At 38.0% G+C, this 23,460-nt stretch overlaps 1 protein-coding gene and 1 long non-coding RNA gene across 3 annotated transcripts in view; one reads left to right on the plus strand and one right to left on the minus strand.

The window, feature by feature from the left end:
- Nucleotides 1-9,390: 9,390 nt before the first annotated feature.
- The window catches only part of LOC122568288 (FK506-binding protein 2), a 114,062-nt gene continuing 99,992 nt past the window's right edge, over nt 9,391-23,460 (plus strand). Inside the window, exon 1 of one of the 2 annotated variants that reach the window (XM_043727867.1) lies at nt 9,391-9,693. In XM_043727867.1, the coding sequence (XP_043583802.1) occupies nt 9,461-9,693 (233 nt within the window). In that variant the 5' untranslated portion in view covers nt 9,391-9,460. The remainder of the gene's footprint in view (nt 9,694-23,460) is intronic. The other variant, XM_043727869.1, reaches the window with a different exon arrangement.
- On the minus strand, nt 10,336-12,722 carry LOC122568289. Its single transcript, XR_006317041.1, has 3 exons — nt 12,505-12,722; nt 12,256-12,390; nt 10,336-10,570 (listed from the first exon to the last, which is right to left on the minus strand). It is a non-coding gene; the product is annotated as an uncharacterized LOC122568289 (long non-coding RNA).

Consider the following 23,460-nt stretch of genomic DNA (forward strand, 5'->3'; position numbering starts at 1 on the left):
CGAACCAAACCGATCAAACAAGCTACGCAACATCGAATTCACTGCACTCGATAGAGGCGCAAGCAGAATAATTGGGAAGATACATTCATCAGATCATGTTAAAACGTGACTGGATCTATGAGAAATAGAGAATCTATCAACATTACTATTACGAGAACTTTATGCGATTTTTTAAATTTATAATTTGCAGATGACAAGGACGTACTGCACTCTGTTTTATGAGCAATTTTTCTTATTCGTAAATTCAATCAACGAAGGAAGATCTTGCTATGTTCAAAGACATAATTCCTGCATGCTTTCAGTCGTATCACTTTCAAAGCACCAGCGTACCTACATAAGAAAATTTCTCTAAATCTCAATTTCATCGGCGTTTTTCCATGCATGTTCAATGTTCTTTCGTTTGATCTGGTTTACAATTACCAATTCGTATAAATAATATTACTTTGCTTTTAAGCAACATACCGTGTTAATCGTCAATTATCTCGATTCATATAATTATAACATATAAATTGAGATTTAGATTATTTATCGAGATACTTTAGAAATTTAACGAAGCAGTTAACTTAATTCCTATCACGACAAAAGACGAAGCGTTTTAATATTTGATTTCAAACTTTAGACACTTGTCGTTTAAAATACATATTTTTGCTCATGCCGACACGACAAATAATTATAAAATCGCATTGTTTTTTTCCTACGTTTGAAGTATATCGTGTGTTAGGATTTTAATAAATTTTTCAAGTTTCACCTGTGTTAATACTCGGTATTCGTAATAAACAGAACAAATCGGTCTATTTGTATTTGCTTTAATATATCGATAGCGGCGGGACAACACTGGTACCGCACTAAATCGAACGGTATGCAGCAGGTAGGTACGTATAGAAACGGCGACGTGACGCGAATACGAAAATTCCTTTGCCCCTAGAATTCGCTCCAGCGATACGGCCTTAACTGTCTGCGGAGATTCAAGGAGAGAGGAGCAATGGCCTGCGAACCGTTATTATTTGCCTAATGCCGCCTCCCGCCTCTCTAACGACAAGAAAATAAATGATAACAGCGCTCTTTCAGAATCTGTTTGCCATGTAATTTGCAAAGCGGATACCTTATGCGCGGAAAGAATACGAGGAAACGGAATCTGTTGATCCAATTGTGACAAGATTCGCAAAACACGAATTCGATGTTTTTAAATTACGAACAAAATTACAAATTATACATCGTATCGTATAATTCGATGATTTTTAATGTATGTTAATCTTTTATGAGGAAACATAGTATAACTGTAAAATATTTGCATTTTGAAGATTTTTATAATAAGATCGGTCAGCAAGTCCAGCATGCTTTTACAGTGAAAGTGGTCGAAAGCAAGAATTTTACTGCAAAAATGAAGTACGTGTTTGTAAATTTATCTATACGATGGTTCTCTACTCCCTTCCATTTCTTATCTTATGTGAACAATGTAAGAAACAGTTTCATGTTATCAGTATCATGCCGGTGGAACGTAAAGAGTTAAAAAAGCAAAATAATATCAAAAATATTAAATCATTCCATGCAATTAATTTTCTATATATTCCAGATAAACTACAATATATTTCGTCTCTTCCTTTCCCCCGCCCTCACGGTTTCGTGTTTCATGTACCGTTTACTTTGCATTTTAAATTCAGTGCACGCACGAAAACATCGGAAATTTATTCTCGTCCTTTACGTAACAAAATCTACCATACACCGTAGGTAGACTCGTTTGATTTACTTCGTCCTACGGCTAAGACCACAATTCTAAGTTTAATGCGAAATAAATAATTTGAGTTTGCGCACCATAGAAATTTCCCTGGAACAATACGGAGTGTCTGTCGCGGGTAGGCAATTAATTTGCCGCGCTTCCGCGTCATAACGGGCACAGAAATTTTCAAGTTAAGCGGGTTGCGTTCGCGCCGGATTAAATGAACCGGTTCCATGTTTGTTTCTCGATCGTTCGTTCAATTCGCACCGGCACCGTTGCGTCGCTGTATAATCCACGAGCTGAGTTATGTAGATCCAGGGCTTATCGCTCCAGGATTTCCATTCTGTCTCATTATTAATTTCCATGCGTTAAGCAGCCGCGACTGGGATTAGTTGGTAGCGTCGTTACACGAGCCAACGGAACTACCGCATTTCTATGGGGCTCCATTGATTTCGCGATGTAATTATTCTTGGAGGAAATACAGTGCCGACTAACAAATGGTTTGCACCAACTTTTCGCGTATTCGTCATTGTAATATGCCTTGCTTTTATACTTTTGTCTCGGCCTCTCATTGATCATTTATTTCACACCGATGATTCCGTTTTGCAAAGATTCGAATAAAACGTGTTATTGGGAAGCGAGTGAAATTTCTACGTATAATTAAATGTCTGAAAACAGTTCTAACTGAAGTTGAAATGGGAAATTAAAGTTGCACGGGTACGAGTAATTAAAATACGGAATATCAATCAACCGTCAAAAGAGAAACAAATTGTTTCCTTGAAAATAATGCTAAAAAAGTATCTCCCTGAGCGACATGTATATTAAAACCACATAAAACTGAAAGTAATCATCAACTCGACGATGAACTACAAACATAAATATCAAAATTAATTTTCGTTTTAACTCTCATTCAACAATTCTATCCGGTATGAATATAAATTAGCATAACAGCGTCTCCATTTCACCTGGAGGTCACTTCCATATTTAACCGTTCCGCAATGAAAGTCGTATGCCTCTATTCTACTTTCGCCGTGGTTTTCCTCGTATTTACCTCTTTGACAAACAACGACATGCGTACATAGACACACACACACACACACACACACACACACACGATACTGAATAAAGGACAATAAAAGAGATACATCGATAAGATGAACTCTGGTGTTACTATTTCTTCGAAACAATTGTCTAGCCCAAAGTATTACATCCTATTTCTTGCCTCCGCTCAGAATATTTCTGCGACAAACCGTAACTGTGGAAACGAGCTTATTACCAGGAAATGCTGTATTCTCTGGAAATAAAAGTTCCCGTCCAACACGGCGGACACCGGTTCTCACGATGCTTTCGTTCGTAAGTTCGTTAACAGTGAACGTCGTCAGACAACAAAACGTCGTACACGTCGCGGATAAAACGAGCAAGTTACACAGAAAGGTTAGAAGGAAAGGAGAAACGAACCCACGTTGAAATTAAGTCAGCGTACACGCGGCCAGGATCGAAAAACTTTCTCGTTTCTCGTTCCCTTTTCGGTGTTCGGTTTAACGCGATCGAACGCGATACTCTCCTCCCCGAGGATCGACGATAGAGCACTCTGTGATGCTCTCCTTGTTCAACAGACTTGGAAACTTTCAAAAGGCCCGGATCCCCCACAAATCACATAATTTGTATGCATGAAGTCGGAATGTAGACGCGTTGCGATGGCACGGCCAAAGTCACGGCTCGCCGAGATTCCTGCGAGCCAGACGCAAATTCACTTCTGGTCGAACGTCGTGACCCGTTCGTGTAACGAACAGCCACGCAGACAGTTCAACGTTTCGCGTTTTCTCCCTCGACGTTATACGAGTTCAAGCTTGTGGACGATTCGATGAAACATCTCTCTCGCGGACCCAGCTCTCGTGTTTCTTCTTGTTAAAAGCCTGCGAAAGAGGACATGCTCGTTGACGTACAGAGAAGAAATTCTGACGAATTTGCTTCGCGTCGTCCAGTGTCCAGATATCGTCCAAATTTCTCAATTTCTCCATATTTTATGAAATTCGATCTTTTGTTGCTTATAACGAAAGGTAGGTCATTCCAATGCTATTGATATCGTCCGCAGTGGGACAGTGATACCTATATCCCTCCTTTAAGGTGGCGAGTCTATTAGAAACTTATTTTACGATTATTCTTCTCTCCGCTACATTCAATCATAAAACAGGGATAATAAAAATGTTATTTTATGAGTTAATAGAGCCATATTTTTCCCGGAACGAATCTATCAGCGAATCGCCAATTAAAAATTTCCCGTGAAATGAATGTCCAGCGCATTTGTACGCGAAAAAGCACACGCGTATATCGGTAACATAATGGGAAACAGAGTGCGTGAGTTTATGCAATTTCATATTTTTACAAATACAAGCGAAGAAATAAAATCGACGTAGAGATGTGTTCCACCCCTTAAATATATTATGCTATACTGTTGGGTCGTCCGAAAAGTTTCTTTCGTCTTATAAGGAAATAATGGATGCACAATATTTTTCGTTTTATATTATTTTATCGAATTACGTATGATTCGTTCTGTTTTATCAAGATAAAGATCACAACGTTAGACAAATTAGGTTCCATGTTTGTATTAAAGATGCGTCGTTGTAAAAGACGTGTCTGTAAAAGAAAGACAATTTCCGGACAACCTAATATATGTATTCTATGCATTTTTATATCTCCAAATTTTTGCCCAAATGTATAAACATCCGTAGTCTAGCGGCAGATGGTGAAAATTAAAAGAATCATGTAAACGAAATTAAGCTTGGTGGCGACATCTTCAATAATTCAGCGAGATAAAAATTTTAATCTAACCCTCTCACAACGCTCCCATTTCTTACTTTCAAATTACTCCCGCAATAAAGGGGTTTCATTTATCCCATTTCAACAAACACTCGAAGATCATTTCTTTTCGCGGTCGCGAGCTACGTAAACGCGCGAATTATAATTCTGCGCGACTCTTCAAGCGATGTTCTCCCGTTCTACATTCGTTTCACTCGTAACCCGTTTAATTGCATTTATTTAAGAATAAATGAAATTCATCTAGAGCAGCGCGTTTCGTCGGATCGAGGTAGGAAAGCAACTCTGAACTCGAGTCTTTCATTTCGAGGCAGCGGCGTCATTGCGCTTCGATGAATCCCGCCGATGAATTAGTCCTTGAACGGAAAGAAGCATGTGCAATGTGCAAAGTTACGATCGTTGTAATTGGAACGAGTTTATTCGTGATAATGTAGAAACTTTACGAACTGTCGCGGTACTGCAATATGTACGTTGTACACTACCTTTCAAAAGTGTAGTAGCATAGCTACAAAGTTATAAATACGAGGATTTGAGGCAATTTCATTTTTTCTTGATAGAATTCTTACAGAATGTTACTACACGACGAAATCTGTTTCTAAATGTCCATATGCGATAAAAATGTGATATCCGTAAGTGCCAAACATTATGGAAGTAGTTTGTTTGATTGTGAAGTTACGGTTGAAATGGAAAAACTTTAAATCTAATAGAGAGATTATTCTGATCGATTTTATTATATTTAAAATCCACTACCATTTGGTAGCTACCGGTTAGTATATTTAGTTTTAACATATTACCGATAAGGTTTTAAATAAATAATCTAAATCTTGTATGAGATATTTTTGTTGATTTCATGGAGATAGTGTAAAAGTATTGCTTTTTATCATTAGTTTGCTGCTTTTTATTCAATATTAACAATTTAATAACGACATTAAATTTAACGTATGGACGTATATAATATCAATAGAAATGGACCGAGGTGTCCATGTAAGTACTTATGAGAGATACTGTACGTCAAAGAAAAAGGACAGCAAGGATTGATCGTACGAGAAGCGTTCGTGACGAACGTTTTAATTTAACACGCGATTCGGCAAAATCCGTGCGATTCGAATGTGCAATTTGAAACGATCGGTACATGTGGTTGGGTAAATAAAAAAATAGTATTTCCGGGGATTAGAATCCGCAGAATATCTAGATAGGCAAGTGCTTGCTTTCATGGTGGTGGTGAACCAATATTTGAAACTGGAATTTTTATTCCATCCTTGATCATCGTCCCTCGTATTTATTCAGAATAGTCGGAAACTTGAATAGTACTGGTCAATGGTATACGTAGTTTTTCATATTATGTATTTCCAACATAATAAAATTCCATCTGATTTCGTATGGCTTGGTAATTACAAATTATTCGTAAATTACTTGTATGAAAAAATTGTTCAGAGAAGAACCGAATGGTTTCGAGAGTGACATAATCTGATGTAGTTATATTTTATACTTAGAAGTTAGACATTTCCCTTAATAATGTACGAAACTATTCGTGTCGAAATGCTATTGGTTCAGAAGGTATCTTAGTCTCGATATTTCAATGGGCAGTGTTGTGAAATTTCTTGTCGATAAATTGTATTTCGCTTTGCGAATAATAAATTCCGAGTTATACAGTGGAATTGTGTTCGTTAATATTTCTGTCGATAGGAAAAACTAAATTATCTCTGATTGGGACGAAATTATCACGAAAGAGGATTTTAAGTTTATTTATATAATGAGTTTATTTTACATGACGTAAAACTTGACAATCATCGGCCAACACTCTGTAGGTATAAATTTATATTTGATAATTTGATGGAACGCAAATTCAACACGATGCAGCGGATGTACCTATGGAATAATTTGGAATAATTTGTCAGGTTTACTTTCCGACAAAATAGAGACGATCAAATATTTTACATCACATGCAGCGAAACATTTTACAATGAATGCTTTGAAGATATTTGTCATAAATATGTAATATTGTTTCTTCCAAAGATATGTTAATAAATGTCTACATATCCTTTGATAATAAAAAATATTTAGTTTTTATCGTTAGCGCGACATATACAAATTCGACATCGACTTACGTATAGTAAATCAAAATATCTATCTTTTTGATATTTTCTTATTATTTCAAGGTTGTGTAACATAAAGAAATTAATTTTAAAAGCCTAAAGAGTATCTTTCCTACATAACAATTAACCTGCATAAAATACGACATCTCGAAACAGAACGATCTTTACCAACAATTTTTAATTATTTTAATAATTTACATCGACAATACGATTAAAGTTTTAAGTTTATCTATGTATTAACTTTTCCTGTAAAATTTCCAACACAAAGCTGTATATTACATGTCAACGCAACTCTCAAGAAATACTCTCGGCACGAGTGTTAAACAGCATCAATTGAAAACTCGTGGAAATCTCGAAAGGATCGTATCATCGAGCCGTGAAATTCTAAAAACCAAGTCGAGTGTTCACCGAGTGATACTCGTGCGCCTAATTTTCGCGTATAATTCGCAAACCTCGTTAATCGGTAGGATGGATTTCGTGCTGGTGAGCGACGGGATGCAGCGAGGCATTCGCGAGTTGCGAGATACGCGTGTAACTTTGAACATTGCTGGCAGCGTTGGTGCACGCGGTTCCGTGCAAGAAGAGACGTATTGCGATGTTGCAGTCCGCTTGGCTGCGGCTGTGACACGGCTGGCAAACGAAGAAAGTAGGACGGCGAGCAGTGTGAAAGAGAAAGGGTTGGAAATGGACACGTAGTTACCGAACGTGCAGAAAAACACGAAGAAGAAAACTTACAGAAACAGCTATGCACGCATCATAACGATATCTGTTGCATGGAAACGAGCGGAAGAGCAACGAAAGATGCGAGGAAGGACAAGAAACAACGTGAATGTAATGCCAAAGGGCAAAGATATCGCACGTTGCCAAAGTGAAAGAAACCCTGAAAAAAGAAAAGGATTACGTTCGAGGAAAGGAGCAAAGGGTTTGAACGAGGCTTGGAAGACGCTGCGTGAGGCTGTCGGTAAATGGGTAAGTAGGACGGGGTACGAAAAGGGTTGAAAAACGAGTGGACAAGTAAAGGGAAATTAATTACGACAGCGACCGGCAGAATTGTTAGCGGAGGTGAACGTCAACGCAGTTTGTTTTTCTTTGATGTAAAAGTTGCGCGACTAACGTTGGAACTTCCGTTGAAAACAAAGAGCAAAGTCCGAGAACGATAATATTTCAGGTTGTTCTTTGTACAATGAAACGAAACAGCGTTCATTATTTTTTTTTTTTTTTATAATACCACCGTATACTGTCACAATTCGTTTATCTCTTCGTTAATGTTTTTAGGGAGCTTTAGTCTCGCGCGTTTGAGAAACTTTCCGCTGCTTTCCTCTACAGTTTCAATACACCAGCGGTAGTTGTGTATCTTTCTATGTTTTGATATATCAGGCGCGGTTCTGTCGACGTGGTTGATCTTTGTTTTTTAGATGATTGTAAGAATTCTTGTCGTCTTTCAGAAACGGCAAAAATATGCTGTAAAAATCGCATTCGTATTATTTTATCTCAAGAGGTTTCTTGACTGGGCAGGTTTCTCTCGAGGAGGAATAATAATTGAAAGAAAAATTATCCTAATTGCTAGCTTTCCTTCTCATTGATCTATGTTACCGCACAATTTTCTTATTCAAATTTTGCCATCCGATAACGCGGAGAATGGCGTTTCTGGGCCACAATATTTCATCGTTTAAAATCGATCGATCGACATAATCCTCTAGTGCCATATAATATGATACTGCTTTGAATAATATCAGTATTATGTAGTACATAATGCCATAATCATGCTACATCATGCGAAACGAGGAGTTCAAATGCCAATAAAAATCCGTTACTGATCGATTTTGAGGTTTTACTATAACCTGCAACATATTATTGTTCCCCCTATCGCAGTTCAATGGTGCGCGGTACAATACACTGCAATTTGTGCTCCGGTATCCTGTCTCCATAATCTTGGAATATTTTGTTAAATTATTCAATCGCTCAGTAATAAACAATAACGAGAGAATAATAAATAATAATAAACAATAACGCGATCACTCGATGTAATCTCATTTAGCAAGCGTGTATCGCACAAGAAATTCTAACCAACGCGTCACTATACTAACGATGCTCTGCGCTTCTTGTACAGGACCAAGAAACTGCCTGCAAGGCTAAATTACAAAGTGACCCGAATAGAGACGCCATACGAAGATGCCACGAGACGCGACTCGGTTCATCACGAGAGATTCGAAAGATGTTTGTTAGCGGAAAGAAGGAAGAAAGAGGCGCGAATGGTTGTTGGAAAGAAGGACACGCGGGTTAGATTCGAAGAAAGAGAGAGCCGGGATGCTAGGTTTAGCGACGTAGCCACGGCATGCGTGCAATAGGAAAGGAAGGTCGACATTGCCGAACCGTACCGTGGAACGGAGCCGTGACGAGGAAGAAACAAGGAAAAGACAAGAAGGGACTTTGCGCGGGCGAGTGAGAAAGGAAATGCGCGAGAGGAAGTGTTTGGCTGGAGGGAGAGAAAACGAGACGGTAGGGAAAAAGGAGACGCGAGAGAGGATTGGCACGCGAGAGTATAGGAGGGAAAAGGAGAGCGGAAAAGAGAGTACATGGGGGCGAGAGAGAGGGAAAGGAAGGAGGAAAAGAGGCCGAGGCAGAGACCTACATATTTCGTGGGGCCAATGAGACGGCGCAATGTGGCGGCACGGTGTTCTCGTCCTTTTCCAACGCGTTTGCCTGATCTCGGAACGAAGTACAGCGCAGCCAGCGGCCAGAGGGAGTGGGAAACGAAGGTAGCTCGGTGGAGTAGAGCGCTACACCGACTCAGTTGCTTACGAGCATTTGTCAACGAACGAACCGAGTCATGGCTGTCCGTTTAGAAAATAATAACGCGGGTGTCGTGCTCGCGACGTGCCGTACGGTGCTTCTCGTGTTCGTCACCGTTCTTGTTCTTGCAAATGCCGATCAGAACCAGTCGGGACTGAAGGTCGAAAAGCTGTATGTACCGGAAGTATGCGACGCCAAATCGAAGATCGGTGACCAGCTGACGATGCATTACACCGGCACATTGGTGGATGGTACCAAGTTCGACTCAAGGTCAGTGACACTTTACCAACGCAATATACGTATAACGGAGAAACAGATAGATTTTACGTTAGATTCCACGTGTAATAGAATGCGATTTCTTTGTTCCGATTTATTTGATCGTCTCTCGTTGAGAGGTTAGTTCGACAGTCGGTGGCACACGTGTCACGGAACGCAATGTATTACGCTGATTACGTGGCCGACGTATTTTTGCTGCCATATGGTTTTTTTTCGACAGATACCTCGTCAAACGGTCAAAGAGTTCTTTCATTCGGTAAATAAACATCTGTTTTAACGTCTGGGCATCTGGTCTCGCGAGTGGGCTCTGGCATGCTAGATTCAAATGTAAGCGTCTGTATCTCCATGTAGGTTAGGATGATGTCAACGATGAAAGATTAGGGACAATTATTGTATGAGATTTGTAAGATTTTCTCCTGTCGTAATCTTCTCTGCTGAATTAGTTTGTTATAGTCTGTATAAAATGATATCTTCATGAAATGAAATAAGTCACATCAATGTGAGTTTAGAAAGCTGACTATACCTGTATGTAATATCTCGTAAAAAATTATAATATAGAGAAATGTAGAAAGAAACGTATATTTTTAGAATTATATTGTTTGATATAGGCTAGGGAAACATTGCCTCAACGTAATAAGCTTCGTATATCTCATTCTCTGTTTCTTCTGGAACATTATGTCGTGCAAAAAAGATTCGCGCTGTTGTCATAGTTTTTCTTTGCAGCGATGCTAAACTTGACCAACTATCTTGAATTAATCATGTCTCCATGAAGATTTTCCCTTTCGTCATGGCATTACGTAAGATATTCCAATGATCGTTATACGGCAGTTTGGTATCAGAGTGCTTTTGATTTGCATCTAGCTTTTAAATTCTATCAACAAATTGAAATAACGAAATGTAAATTAAAGTATCATACGTAGCAATATTTTCATTTTGTTTGCAATCTTTTAACAACTATCTCGTCGTATAGAAATAAATACTAATCGTCTATTGATATCGAAAGGAATGACTAAACTATATAAATACTAAACTAAATACACAAAGCACTTAGGTAAATATCAATAGTCAACAAGCAGTTTTAGGGATCCTGCGATGTCTTATTAAATATATTGTCAGACTAATCTGATCTGACGAGAATCTTCCATTAAGTTTCCTCGCATTAACGCGAATTTGCATCGCAGACCCTACGCGAAAATAATTAACTAGACTGTATCCTCGAGTAGATATTACACAGAATCGATGTCACGTAGTACAAGCGTCCCGAATAGCTTAAAGTTAGAACACTCCTAAGTCGTACGCATTCCAGACGACGTGCTTGGAATTTATCTTGTTCCAGCAAAAAGTGTTTCGAATCGATTCTCTTAAAATTCGGTGATATTCGCATACATATTTCGATCGCTCGTTATCGCTATACATATTTATATCGATTACGTATTTACATCAAGGGACTAGGAAACATCGTCAAGGATTAATTAGACCGTTTAACTCTGGAATCATTAAAAAATGTGTTTTCCTGATCAAAGTTCGCCCGTATAGTTGGTAATAGCGTCAATGTAGTTCCGTTTGAATCTTTGGTATCGTTGGGCGGGAAAGGTTTACACGTCGATGATTCATTCGAACGCGATTGGACTGAACGATCTGCCAACGCGGCGTTTGTACGAGAAACAGCCACAAACAGATAATCTTAGCAGTAATCTGGTAATATTCTCACAGAATTCCTATATGTAGCGTATTGGTTATTATTTATGATGTTATTTATGACTGCAAACTTTGTGTCTATAACACTTGAAGGCACAGAAATACACGGAATGTACGTAATATGCAAAAATATCTGAAAAGAAAAAAACATCCGGTGCAAATATAGCGCTTGGTATATCGTTTCGCAAGCAACGTTGTGTCATATTCTACCTGATAAAATGAAAAGGTAACTAATTTAGAAAAGTTACATTCAACGATTGAAGAGATTGCAAATGCTATTAGTATGGAAAGGATCGTTAACGATGAATCAGGAGAGAATCTTTTTGATTATGTACACTGATGATTTTCCTAAAACAACGAATAGCATTTTCTCGGTTGAAATTCAAGCGAGTTTGAGATATAGAATATTCGAGGACTGCAACAGAGTTAACTTTCCGCAGGAATTAAAAATTATCGATTGTGAAATATTGGAAATAAGCAGCTAATGGAAATTATTTCAAATATTTCTTTTGGAATAATATGTATCGAATCAAGTTTCCTCGCCAGTGTAACGTATAATATTTGGAATGGAAATTCTATGCATTAATCTATCTGTAATCGATACGTGCATGTGAAGTAGATATATGTTTATATATATATATATATTAGCAATGAATTTGTATTTAAGTGAATTTAAATGTAATGAATTACATACCGTACAGTCTATAAAAACTGAACAGAAATTCTTAACAGACAGTGAATATTGCAGACTGTTACATAGAGGTGAAACCCAAGTAAATATTAATTAAACGTAATGTTCTGATAATGACGTTGCTAATGTTACAACGGGACTAGTTCGTGGTTCAAGTATTTTTATACCTTTTGTTTTCTTTCCAACGGTATATAACAGGCAAGCATTGAAAACCAGTGGCGAACGCGAAAAGTTAATTACTCTGCGAAAGCGTGTTTCGCCGATTCCGTTATGATAATACGAAACAGGCGCGTTCCCACCATCTAGAATAGAATCTTAGCTGATTATCGGTAGTGAGAAATCTCGGCAGAATGGCCTCATTCGAATTCAGGCCCTCGACCGCGTCAGAAATCGGATTTGACAGTCGGTTTACTTACGTGCTCCGCTGTCCGATCCATGAAGTCGTTCGCCAGAATTAATTGCTCCTCGATCCAGAGGTGACAAACTCTCCAGCCGGTTGATCGATGACAATATCGTGGTATAGCGACATCTCCTGCGGAACGTCAAATGCTTCCTAATATTGCATTTTACAGAAATTAAAGAGACGAACTTTCGATCAAGAAAACCGACAGCCGTTCGTTCTGAAGCTACTCGTTTTTTTACGAATACCTATTTTACTAAAGTCAAAAGTAACTTCGCTTTCCACCAACAGCCCTGCTCTTTGACTAACGTAACTGATAACTATTCCGATAAACAATGTTAAATATATTTTCACGAGTAAATAAGACTAGTTATCGCGTTCACCGGTGACCTCCATTCGATGATAAATTAAGCAATCGCACTTCCTTTCGTTGCTGGTTATCTCTTGAGTGATTGCCAGCGAAATGTCAGATTATTAATAACCATGACCCCTAGAGACTACGGGAAAGAAAATGAGGATCGTCCTTGGATTTATCTAAGAGTAGATGATACTGGGTTTGATGCAGCGTGTTGGTATTTTATGGAAGCAACGTATATTATCAGATTAATTTGCTGTTGTTAGATTAATTAAAAGATCTATATTTTACTTGAAATTCAGTTGAAAATGGCAAGGAAAAGGTCATAAATTGGTCATGGAAAGATATTTTAATATAACGTTGTTTTTCAATGGCTCTGACGACTTCTGATAGCTTAATATCTGCTGATAAAATTGCTATTTGAGTCAATTGCGTGGAGATAATATGACATGAGTTCTTACGTACGAGGCGTATTATTATTATCACGGATATCTACTTTGGCAATGAATTCAGTGATCATCAATAACAAGAATTACATTGACACATTACATAAGTTACTTGTTTCACATCGGCTCCGCAGAAATTCCTCTTTAATGCGTGATTTTCTTTGAAATATCTTTAGGATATTTAGCAACAAATAGACGCATCCAAATGTCTCTTTCTTTCTATCTACCATGTATTAATCTTACAATTATTTTCTCAAATAATGGTTTCTGTAAGATTTTAAGAAATGTCATTAGAGAAGTTAGATCGGGTAGATTTGCACATATAAATTTTTGTAGTAATGCGATCGGTCACAATATTTTTTCTTGTTTGACAAGTGAATTGCAACGGATTACGTGCACAAAGTCGTCTGTATGATGGATTGCACATAGTTACATGTTTAAAACATGTATTTCCAAGAGGATTCGCTGAAGAATAAAGCCAAGTTAGTCGTGCGTTTATTACACAAAAACATCGCTTTTACCGATCCCTTGCGTATTTTCTGCTCGGTCGAATGTTAAATCCGGAGACAAATATCGTTTCAGCATCAGAAAATCTTCCTGTATCTCGAAAGATACCTCAAGGAAATGTCATTCTTCCATATATCGAGTTATTCACGCGAGCGGGCATCATCGAGCAGCTCTTTGTGATCTAAATTCGATATTACGAGCGAGTACTAGTTGGAAACAGGTCCTTTGAGCTTGTAATATTTCGCAAAATTGTATGGCGATTGGATAAATCTTGTTGATGGATTTTAGCGTGTTTTCATAATTTCGTGGATCTGAAATCATCGCTCGTTAAAAATTTCACGTTGGCTTCTCGTCGGGACGTTTTCATGTCCCGTTTGAACGTTTCTATTTCTTTCTTTGCCCGGCAGGTGCTTCGAACTCGCTCTCATGCACGTTGCTTTGATCCTCGTATTAATTAAAACGTAAAAAACTGTATACACCAAGCAGACGAATTTCCCTTTGTACGCACGGATACTTTCCCGAGCGTGACGTATCGCGTTTGAACATTTATCACGTTCAACTTTCTTCGGTGTGCGTTGTAATTTTAAGCGTTTAAAATGAGAAACGTGACACGAGCTTGAGGATAATTTTAGTTAGAAGAAAATGAACAGGTTTACAATGTCTTTTTTTTATTAGCTAGTTATGATTAGTTATTAGTTAGTATTATCATATATCAAAGAATAAATATAATTACAATTATAATATTGTGTAATTATTAAAGTATAATTTTTCAAAAATGAACAAACCAAGCTACAAATCGTTACTATTATATATTTCGGGACTAGAGTGAAAGAGAGAGATCCATTTTCTGTAATTTAATTGATTTAGATATTTGCTAATTGGAACGAGATTTATAATTGCCAGAGAGAACACCTCTTTACGAAATAGAATATATTTTACAATCAGATTTATAGCAACTGTTTGAATCGATTTTATAATCTACAATTACTTCAGTTGCATATATTTCATAACATATTATACATATGGCCAATGATAATACGATACTATCCAACAAATCCTTTCATTCATATTAATAAAAGAGTGCAAGTGGGAATAAGATTAACTGCGAAATAAGAAAAATGGCTATTACCCTTAAAAGAAACAGGTTAACATTTACATAAATAAGAAATGGTAATTTCTTTCCTGGTTGAAGATTACGCGCTCAGTAACCGGCTCTTTTGATGATTACGATAGATCAAACGATAATGATATTCGACCAAGTTGACCGTCCTGACGTGTTTTAAAATTGTTTCGTGGGGCCGTTACTGGTACCGTTAATCGCGGAGTCAACACATTGCGCCACGAAAAGTTAATAGCCACTTTTGAGGTCAATACGAAGAAAGGCGATGAATCATTTCGCTGCATATGTATGATACCTTAAACACAGCACGATATCTTGCTTATAAAATATTTCTTGCTTCTTTCTAATATTCAATTATAATTGAATATAAAGATAGTTTATTCTCTGGTATCAAATATTACAAATATTATATATTTAATATACATTAATATACATATCTTGTTGATTTTTAAAAATTGATTACCGTACGGTTAGTTGTTCGTGTGATATTGAATATAGAACTCAAGACTGAATGACTTATAGCTTTCAGTGTTCTCGTAATAGTTTTCATAATGCATGTCTTAATGAATCACGTTTTATTGCATGTATGAATTTTTTTTATAATTATCCTTGAATTTATAATAACAATAATTTCCCTTCAAATGTAATACCATTTAATTCGACGTTCAATTCCATTTGATTCAAAGTCAAACAAACGTTTAAAAAATCCTTTGAAACGGGGAAAGTTTTACAGATACTTTTCAATCAGGTTGTCTGTAAAGCGTTCGTTTACAGAGGGATTACGATTAAGCTACGCGATAAAGGCGTCCGTCGTGATAGATTTTTACTCTTTTACAGTTTTCTACCAAGCAGTCCCATTAAAAGTTCGTAGAAATTTGATGGAAAACACGAAAACGAAGCTGTGCAACATCTGTGATTACTTGGCGCACTTGAATTAATCCGTTTATACGATAATTCATTCTGTTCGATATATGTGTAATGTTCATATTTTATCGTGAGATCCTCTTTAAACAAATAGCAACGAGGGATTTGTACGGAACATATGACGAATTCATTTGTCTTTTGTTCACGAAGTAATTCGACCTTTCAACAAAGTGTCGTTTGTTTCGCAAACAATGTTACTAACTGCCATAGAAAAATTGGTTCCGCGTTTTATAACCTTTTCACCGGGCTGTGATTCCGCCGGCATTGTACTTATTTTCACGCGTAAACAACGGTTAACGAGAAGTGGGAAAAAGATTGGTCGTCGTTGAATGCGGGTGTTGGAAATAATACAGGGCGGTTCGTGAATGTGCAACAATACTCCTGTCTTTTTATCACGAGTCTACGCGATAAAATAAGTGAAAAATGTACGAATGAGAGGAGTGCTGCATGCTATGGCTTCCAAATGGTGGAAGATTAAGCGAGTATTTTACCGTTTTGTCTTGTTTTTGCCGAAGAATATTACATAAAAGTAAGTCGAATGATTTTAAATCCGTTATCCCTACGATTTATCCGGCAAAGTAACGTTTTTCAACTTGAATATTTAAATTATTATGTTTTTTACGCGTGGCTTTCAATTATTCTATAGATTATTATGGTTTTACGAAATATAACAAAAGAAAAAGCTTTAGATATAGAACTAGTTATTCGTAAAATTGGAGGTTGGTAGAACCGTTCGAAAACAAGACGAATAAAATTAAAATGTGCTTAATCCATGTCTAAATTCACGGCGTTCATATATTTACGGCATGAATTTGAATTTCATTTATCTCCATAAAACATCAACTGTCGTATAGCCTTCTCCTGTCGTAACGCATACATGTACAGTTGTAAACTCGTGCAAGCTATTTTCTGCCTTGTTAATTTCCTAATTACGCGTGGCGATTAAACTTCCTTTTTGGGAGCAACGTTCGCCGAATGAAATTGCCAACCCTACCACCGAAAACGTTTTGACGGGATCGCTGATTAAAGCTTTAACTTTTCGAATCTTTAATGACGAATTTAAAGCGTGCACTAACGAATATGCAGCGTCTTAATAGCCAATTACAGCTACCGAATTACGTAGAGCCGGGAGAGCCTTCAATGACTATCGTTAATACATATTCGAAAACTACGATGTTCCAGAAATTGTTGCTCTATACATATTTTATTCATAATAGCGTTATGGAGTTACCTTCTGATATATCGAAACACTTATTATAATTAGCAGAAAATTCTGAACTAGAGATATTATTGAATGCAGAAATTCAACATTGATAGTAATTACATTACTTTAGGGTACTCGAGACGTTTTATTTTATTTTTATAAAGGTACTTTGTCTATTACGAAGTCTAATGTCTTAACTACTTTCTGTAAAGAACGTCTATCTTTAGATTTACCGGCCTCGGATCAAGCAATACGAGTATACAAATATCCCAATTTACATACAAATATATTTTAAACGCAATTTTATCACAAAACTAGTCCAAAACCTTTCTTAGTTCCTTCGTCAAAAGGAACCACAATTCCGTCGTTTCCAGATCGCAACACGAAAAAGAAAGCGAGGCAAACGACGAGTTGGCGCGATGATTAAAAGTGTCGCGGAACTTTCATTCCGGATGCTCTTTGCTCGTCGATTGCCACTCGTTCCGCTTCTTCTTCGTCTTACTTGCCTATCCAAATTCCGTCTCTTTTCATCAATAAGCTTCGCGGTCGCTTCGAGCAGCTGTTTATTGTGCTCCGTTTAGGTGGTTCCTGTCTGTACACAGAATTTCACGACGGTTGTCGACTATCCACGAGCGAAAACGTCGACTCCATTTGCCGCGTTCTCGCTAAAGGGCTTAGCTTCTTCGTTCATGAGTCGAGTTCTCGCCCGGCACAGCGAGTTCTCCGGGCCAGGTTCCGCCATTCCCAAAGCAAATCTTCGGTCGTGTCGGTTTTTGTTCCGCGAACATTCCCGTTCTGTGTCGACGCTTTAATGCACTCTTTCCAACACACCCTGCCTCCAACTCTGTCTCCAACCCTTCCGCCTCGACACACTCTCGCGCCCGTTCGTTTATCTCGTCCTCCCTTTTCCATCGTTCACGGTGTATTTCTCGCGACGCGTACCGAGCAATGCGTCGACTTTCTGAAGGCGTTCTGTGAATCGGCGCTCGGTGAACACACGGCTTGCGAATGTTGTCGACGGCTATGGAAATAAAGGCAGACACGCGACGCATCGGTCGCTGAAAAAAGTGCCACGGAATCTGCGTCAGTCTGTTGGATTGCTCGAGTGCTTCTCAGCCGACTAGCAGACGTTTAGATTGCTCGTGTTCAGGTTTCACGCGATGCAACGCGTGATATGTTTAGGATGATAATGTTGGCGATAGTGAACGCTGTGGCTGTGGCAGATCGAGCTGATGGTACATAGAATTCATTCGGAGTTGTCATTTCAATGCTGATACTGTTCTTATGGTTTTATTCGTTGCAAGAAGTTGGTAAAATCCACGATGATTTTTTTCGTTATGAAACTTCAAATCGCGCTATTAAAGATTTCAACGACAAACTGATATTGTCTATTACATAATTTTTATTAACCAAAATAGCAGAAAATCATTTTATAAAATGTAATAAGTTTCTATGATGCATCGATACATGTTGAAGTAAATATGGATTTTCTAATTTTATCTAAAGTACGTTTTAGATCTTTGCCTTAATACGTTATTAAACGAACAAACCTAATTGTTTTGTTCGATCCCTTTTGCTGATCGTATTGTACCGACTACTAAAAGCTATCTACGATAACTAGCCCATAAGATCATCCACTATCGTGGGAAATAACTATTGAAACGATTGCTAAGGACTAGATATGACAAGTGACGACTACGAATGAGAATATCAACTAAGGATGACAACCAACGACTAACTATAGATACACACCTGCACGTAAAGTAGTTAGTCGCTGGTGGACGGTGGCTTGGGAACAAGGTGATCCAGCCAGGTCAAGGCTCGATACTGTGAAATACCGAAAAGCGTTAGGCTAGGTAGCAGGTATCAGGATTTCAAAAGATTCTTTGGGATATGATTTTCTGGTACTTTGCTAGCAAGGAAACGAACAATGATCAATCTTTAACGAACGAATTTTCGCTAAATGCCGCACGTGGAAATAGCAAACTAAAGATACAGGACGCTCTATTGTATCAAAAAGCAACCCCATTGCATTTATTATCGTGCGGTAAAAGGAAGCTCTTTTGAGTTTACGGTTTTATCGAAGCGACAAGTCTAAATATCTTTAAAATATTCACGAGTGGAAAGCATAACTTTTTGTATATGCACGCTCTCTCAGCTACTACATTTCGAATATCTATCAATCGATGATGTTATCGATTTATTCTGAATAAATGCGTAAATTACACGATCATTGCATGTAACGTTCTTCGAGTGATGCAAACAAATTGGATACTGAAACACATCGAGGTCCATTCTTTCTTTGATTCCACCGGCGTTACGCTTTCTGTATCTGCTCGTTTTAGTATTGCCGTTTTTTTTTCTCTTGTTCGTTTCCTTCTTGCCTGTTTGCTCGAACGACTGTCAAGTTAGAGTTCTGCTTTATTGAGGTTGTACCTATCTCAGTTTATACTGCACAGTCGTCCGTTTCTTAGTTCCCTCGGGTTCTATCTGTCTGGTCTCGCGGTCCACGCGTATATCGAACGCACACATGTCGTTTGTCTTCGACAATATGTATACTTGCGTAAAGCTTCGCCAGAACGATACTTTTAATAAAAATGATCGAAGCGAAGATTAACTAATAAAAATGATTCATGCGAATGGCTAATAAAATCATTGAATTTGAAAATCGTCTTATTGAACGATCAAATAAGAAGTATACGTACGTAAAAAGATGAACCATAATGCCAGTACTACGTTTAGAATGCCATTTGCGCATCGAGACGTACCTAGTTTGTCTAATCGTATCTGACACGTATCTGTAGGATTCTCTTATCGATTTAAATCTGAGCCGAGTATCGCCAGATATTAATTGTACAAGTGCGTTGATATCTGATTCGAAATATATCGGAAGAATGAAACGTGTCGAACGAAACGAAACCAGATAACCAGGATCCAGGAGAATCCGTTCGTTGCTTTGCTATTCGTCGAGATTGCTGCGTACGCGACGGACCTTATCTTCTCGTTTGGTTCGTCACGGCGCCACGGTGCGATTAAATCTAGGACGAGATTACAGCGTGTAACTAAAACGCGAACCATTCGAAGATAAACGATTTAATCCGGTTCCTTCGATCACGTGTTTCGAATTTCACGTGCTGTGATCGGCGAACAGAACAGGCTCTTTAATTATAACTTTCGAAGACTATACTGTATATATGGATATATAGATCTTACTTTATTGTTTTATCGCTTGTGCTTTATATTACTTTCAGCTGGATTGTGACCTTTTTTTAATTAAACGAGTCACGTGTTTTGAACATACGTAAAGTATCGTAATTGACGAAGACGATAAGTATTACATGATTCGATGAATTTTTCTAACCTATACCATACCACTTTCGAATCTTTCTTCATTGTTCGCGAAGAGAATATAGTTTTAGCGTGATTTAAGATTCAGTAAAATGCAGTAATTAAAATTCCGCGATCAGAAGCTTCTCTGCTATGTTCGGAATTTTGTTGAATTCCTGCCTCTCCGAACACTTGCCTATGGTCTTGTTACACTTTCATATTTAATTAACGCGTCTGTATTATGTAAAACATAAAACAAAGCAAGGAACAGTTTCTACGTTATTATCTGTTTCCTTAAAAAGGATACAAAGATCTACTACATTAAATACCTAAAATGCTTGTGTCTATTATTTTCTTCATTTTCATCGCATTCCATCAATCTTAATGAATTCAATGGAAACTACTCTCTTCAGTAGGTATAAACTAACGATAAAAGAGATGTTCGGTACTCCTAACTCATCCATTCCACGATATTTCCGTAAATACTCGAGTATCGTTCCAGCACACTCTCGTTACACGATACACGATCCATAGTTTAGATTATTTGGTAGTCGTTCTACGAATATATAATGCCAAGTGAAATCGTGTAGCTGGACGAAGCATAGCAGGAGAATCGGAGCGGATATTAAAGGGAATCCGAAGCTTATTCTGTTACACAATGCACATTATCTGATTTTATCTCGCACGGTTATCGGCCACGATTCGATAGATTAGATCCGATTCTATCTAGATGGAATGGATATTCATCGAATTGGTGGGTATCGAACAGCTGGGCGGTTCGTGTTCCACCGAAGATAACTCGTTCTTGTAATTGGCAGGCCGTGTATCATAGAAATTCAGTAGTGATCGATGAAGGTTGACCGCCGCGCCGTTTGGAAATGGGTCGTATCAATTTTGCGTAGCGTTCCCCGGTGGGTTGATCGAGTTGACCAGTTGTTAGCGGTGTTGCCTTGTTTGGGGACGAGCGGTAACGAGGGCTCGCGGTGATAGAAAATTAACGAAGCATGTCTCGAATAATTGGCGAAGGGAAACTTGCAGAGGGCAGCGGTACCTTCGAACAAAGTGTTTCCGGAATTTCGAGCAGCGCGTTCGCGGAATTTCCCCGAGAACGAATATTAATTTTCGTTGATTGAGTTCTCGGTTGCGACTCATTGTTGCGTTGTTACCTAAGATTCTACCAAGTTGCTCAAGTTATTCGTTTGAGGTAGAAATGGTATTAAAATGACAAAAAGCTGATTTAGACTCGAGAAATTTCAATAAAATGGAGTAGGGTCATCCGAGTTAGTTAGTTTCGATATCTTAAAATTCAATTTTTCATTTTCTACGGAATAATCAAGTTTGTTGCATATTGCGAGATAGCATTAATCTCGGATATCGTAATGAAAGAATGAGAAAGCGTTGCGCGCTTTAGGTGTAGTAAAAAGAAGTATCAAAAATGAGGAGGTATTATATAAGGACAAAGAATAATTTCGAGAAATAAAAATGATGTACACATATAACGTTATGTAATCTAGGCTGCTGATAATTTGTGGGAATATTAACGTTGTTATCAGTTGGGAACATCTTGTCCGCTGAAGCTATATTAGAAGATTAAATTACAAGTTATTTGTGGAGGACAATAATCATCGAGCTCTTAATGTGTAAGGTATATTTCATTGTTTATCGCGTCATTAACATCTAGTCACATATTAGTCTGCTCTTTAATTTACGATATTCGAATTTGGTCAATTACGAGTAAAAACGCGAATATTTTTAAGATTACGGGTAAGAGTGAATTAAGTAGAGCGTCTTAAAGTATAACTTACAGCCTGGAATTTCATGTGCAAGCAAGTTGCGACGCATGCGCGAGATCATTATCAATAAGCAAACGTGAATTAATCTGTGTGATCTGTTCGTAGTCAGAAAGAAGCAGCGCGTTTCGCAACTACGATGGAAAGGGTGGCTTTTTGAAATTATTAATGGTACTTTAACGATCCGCTCTCTGCCGAGAACGTTATAACTTGCACACTGCATTGTTCGCGTCTTCTCTCGGAGAAGAAAAGTTTTCGTCACGGAAGATAATGCACGATGAACCAAAGGAATCGATGCACGCGAATAAAAGTTAGCCTTTCAACGATTCGTATTCTTTGTTTTGCGATGTAATTGATCATCTTCTTGCATCTGTCGCGATACAAGCGACCCTCTACATATCGCACGACTTATTTGCCCAGTGGGTGGTCGTAATGACGAAAGTTTCGCGATTCACGCTTCAACTTTCGGCAAAAAACAGGCCGTTCTTGTCAGCCGTTCGATCGAGCTTCGAGTGTCCATTAGAAATACCATGAAAACATCGAAGTCAATCTAAACAGCTGGATGATGTATGTACGATAGCGTGACGAGAATTCCATAACAGCTTGGATATCATCGCACCCCCTGCTTTTCGACCTTTTCCCCTTTATTACTCTGGCAACTTTTTTCCTCTCATAATCAAGTTGCTAACCCCTATGTGCACGTTGATATTTTGACTGTAATCTCGAAGACCGTACTTTCGTTTAATAAGAATAATCCTTGGGTTATGACACGTGTAATGGGAACGAGAAACGAACGATGTACCGAGTCCTTTGATAAGAACGTTATTGGATCTCTGGCGAAATGTATAAAGTTTTTGATTGATTCGAAGAATATAAAGCAACATTTTTTATTACGCTTTAGTCATTGAATCATGACTCTACGAGGGCAGATTGAAAAGTTCCCGGAATCGCCGCTAGCAGTTGCTTTATTTCTTACTGCTATTGTCATTCCGGAAACTTTCCAGTCCGCCCTCGCAATATCCTGTCTTATAAAATTCGTACCAGAATACAGGATACACCAGTGATTTTAATACCTTTGGCAAGAATAAAAATCTTCGTTTAATTTATTATGCATGTTCTCTACGATTCTATGTTTGATTCTACGATCTAGACATGTTAGACAGGTAACTTTACACTCGGACCTCTAACAATCTTTCTGTTGATTAAAGACGCTCCTCTGTTATCTTTCATATTTTCTCTTGTCTGTGTTTGATTCAGGATCAATTATATGCAGATTGAATCAGTCCAAGATTCGAGGAA

This window comes from Bombus pyrosoma, linkage group LG6 (assembly GCF_014825855.1).
Source record: "Bombus pyrosoma isolate SC7728 linkage group LG6, ASM1482585v1, whole genome shotgun sequence".
Taxonomy (NCBI): domain Eukaryota; kingdom Metazoa; phylum Arthropoda; class Insecta; order Hymenoptera; family Apidae; genus Bombus; species Bombus pyrosoma.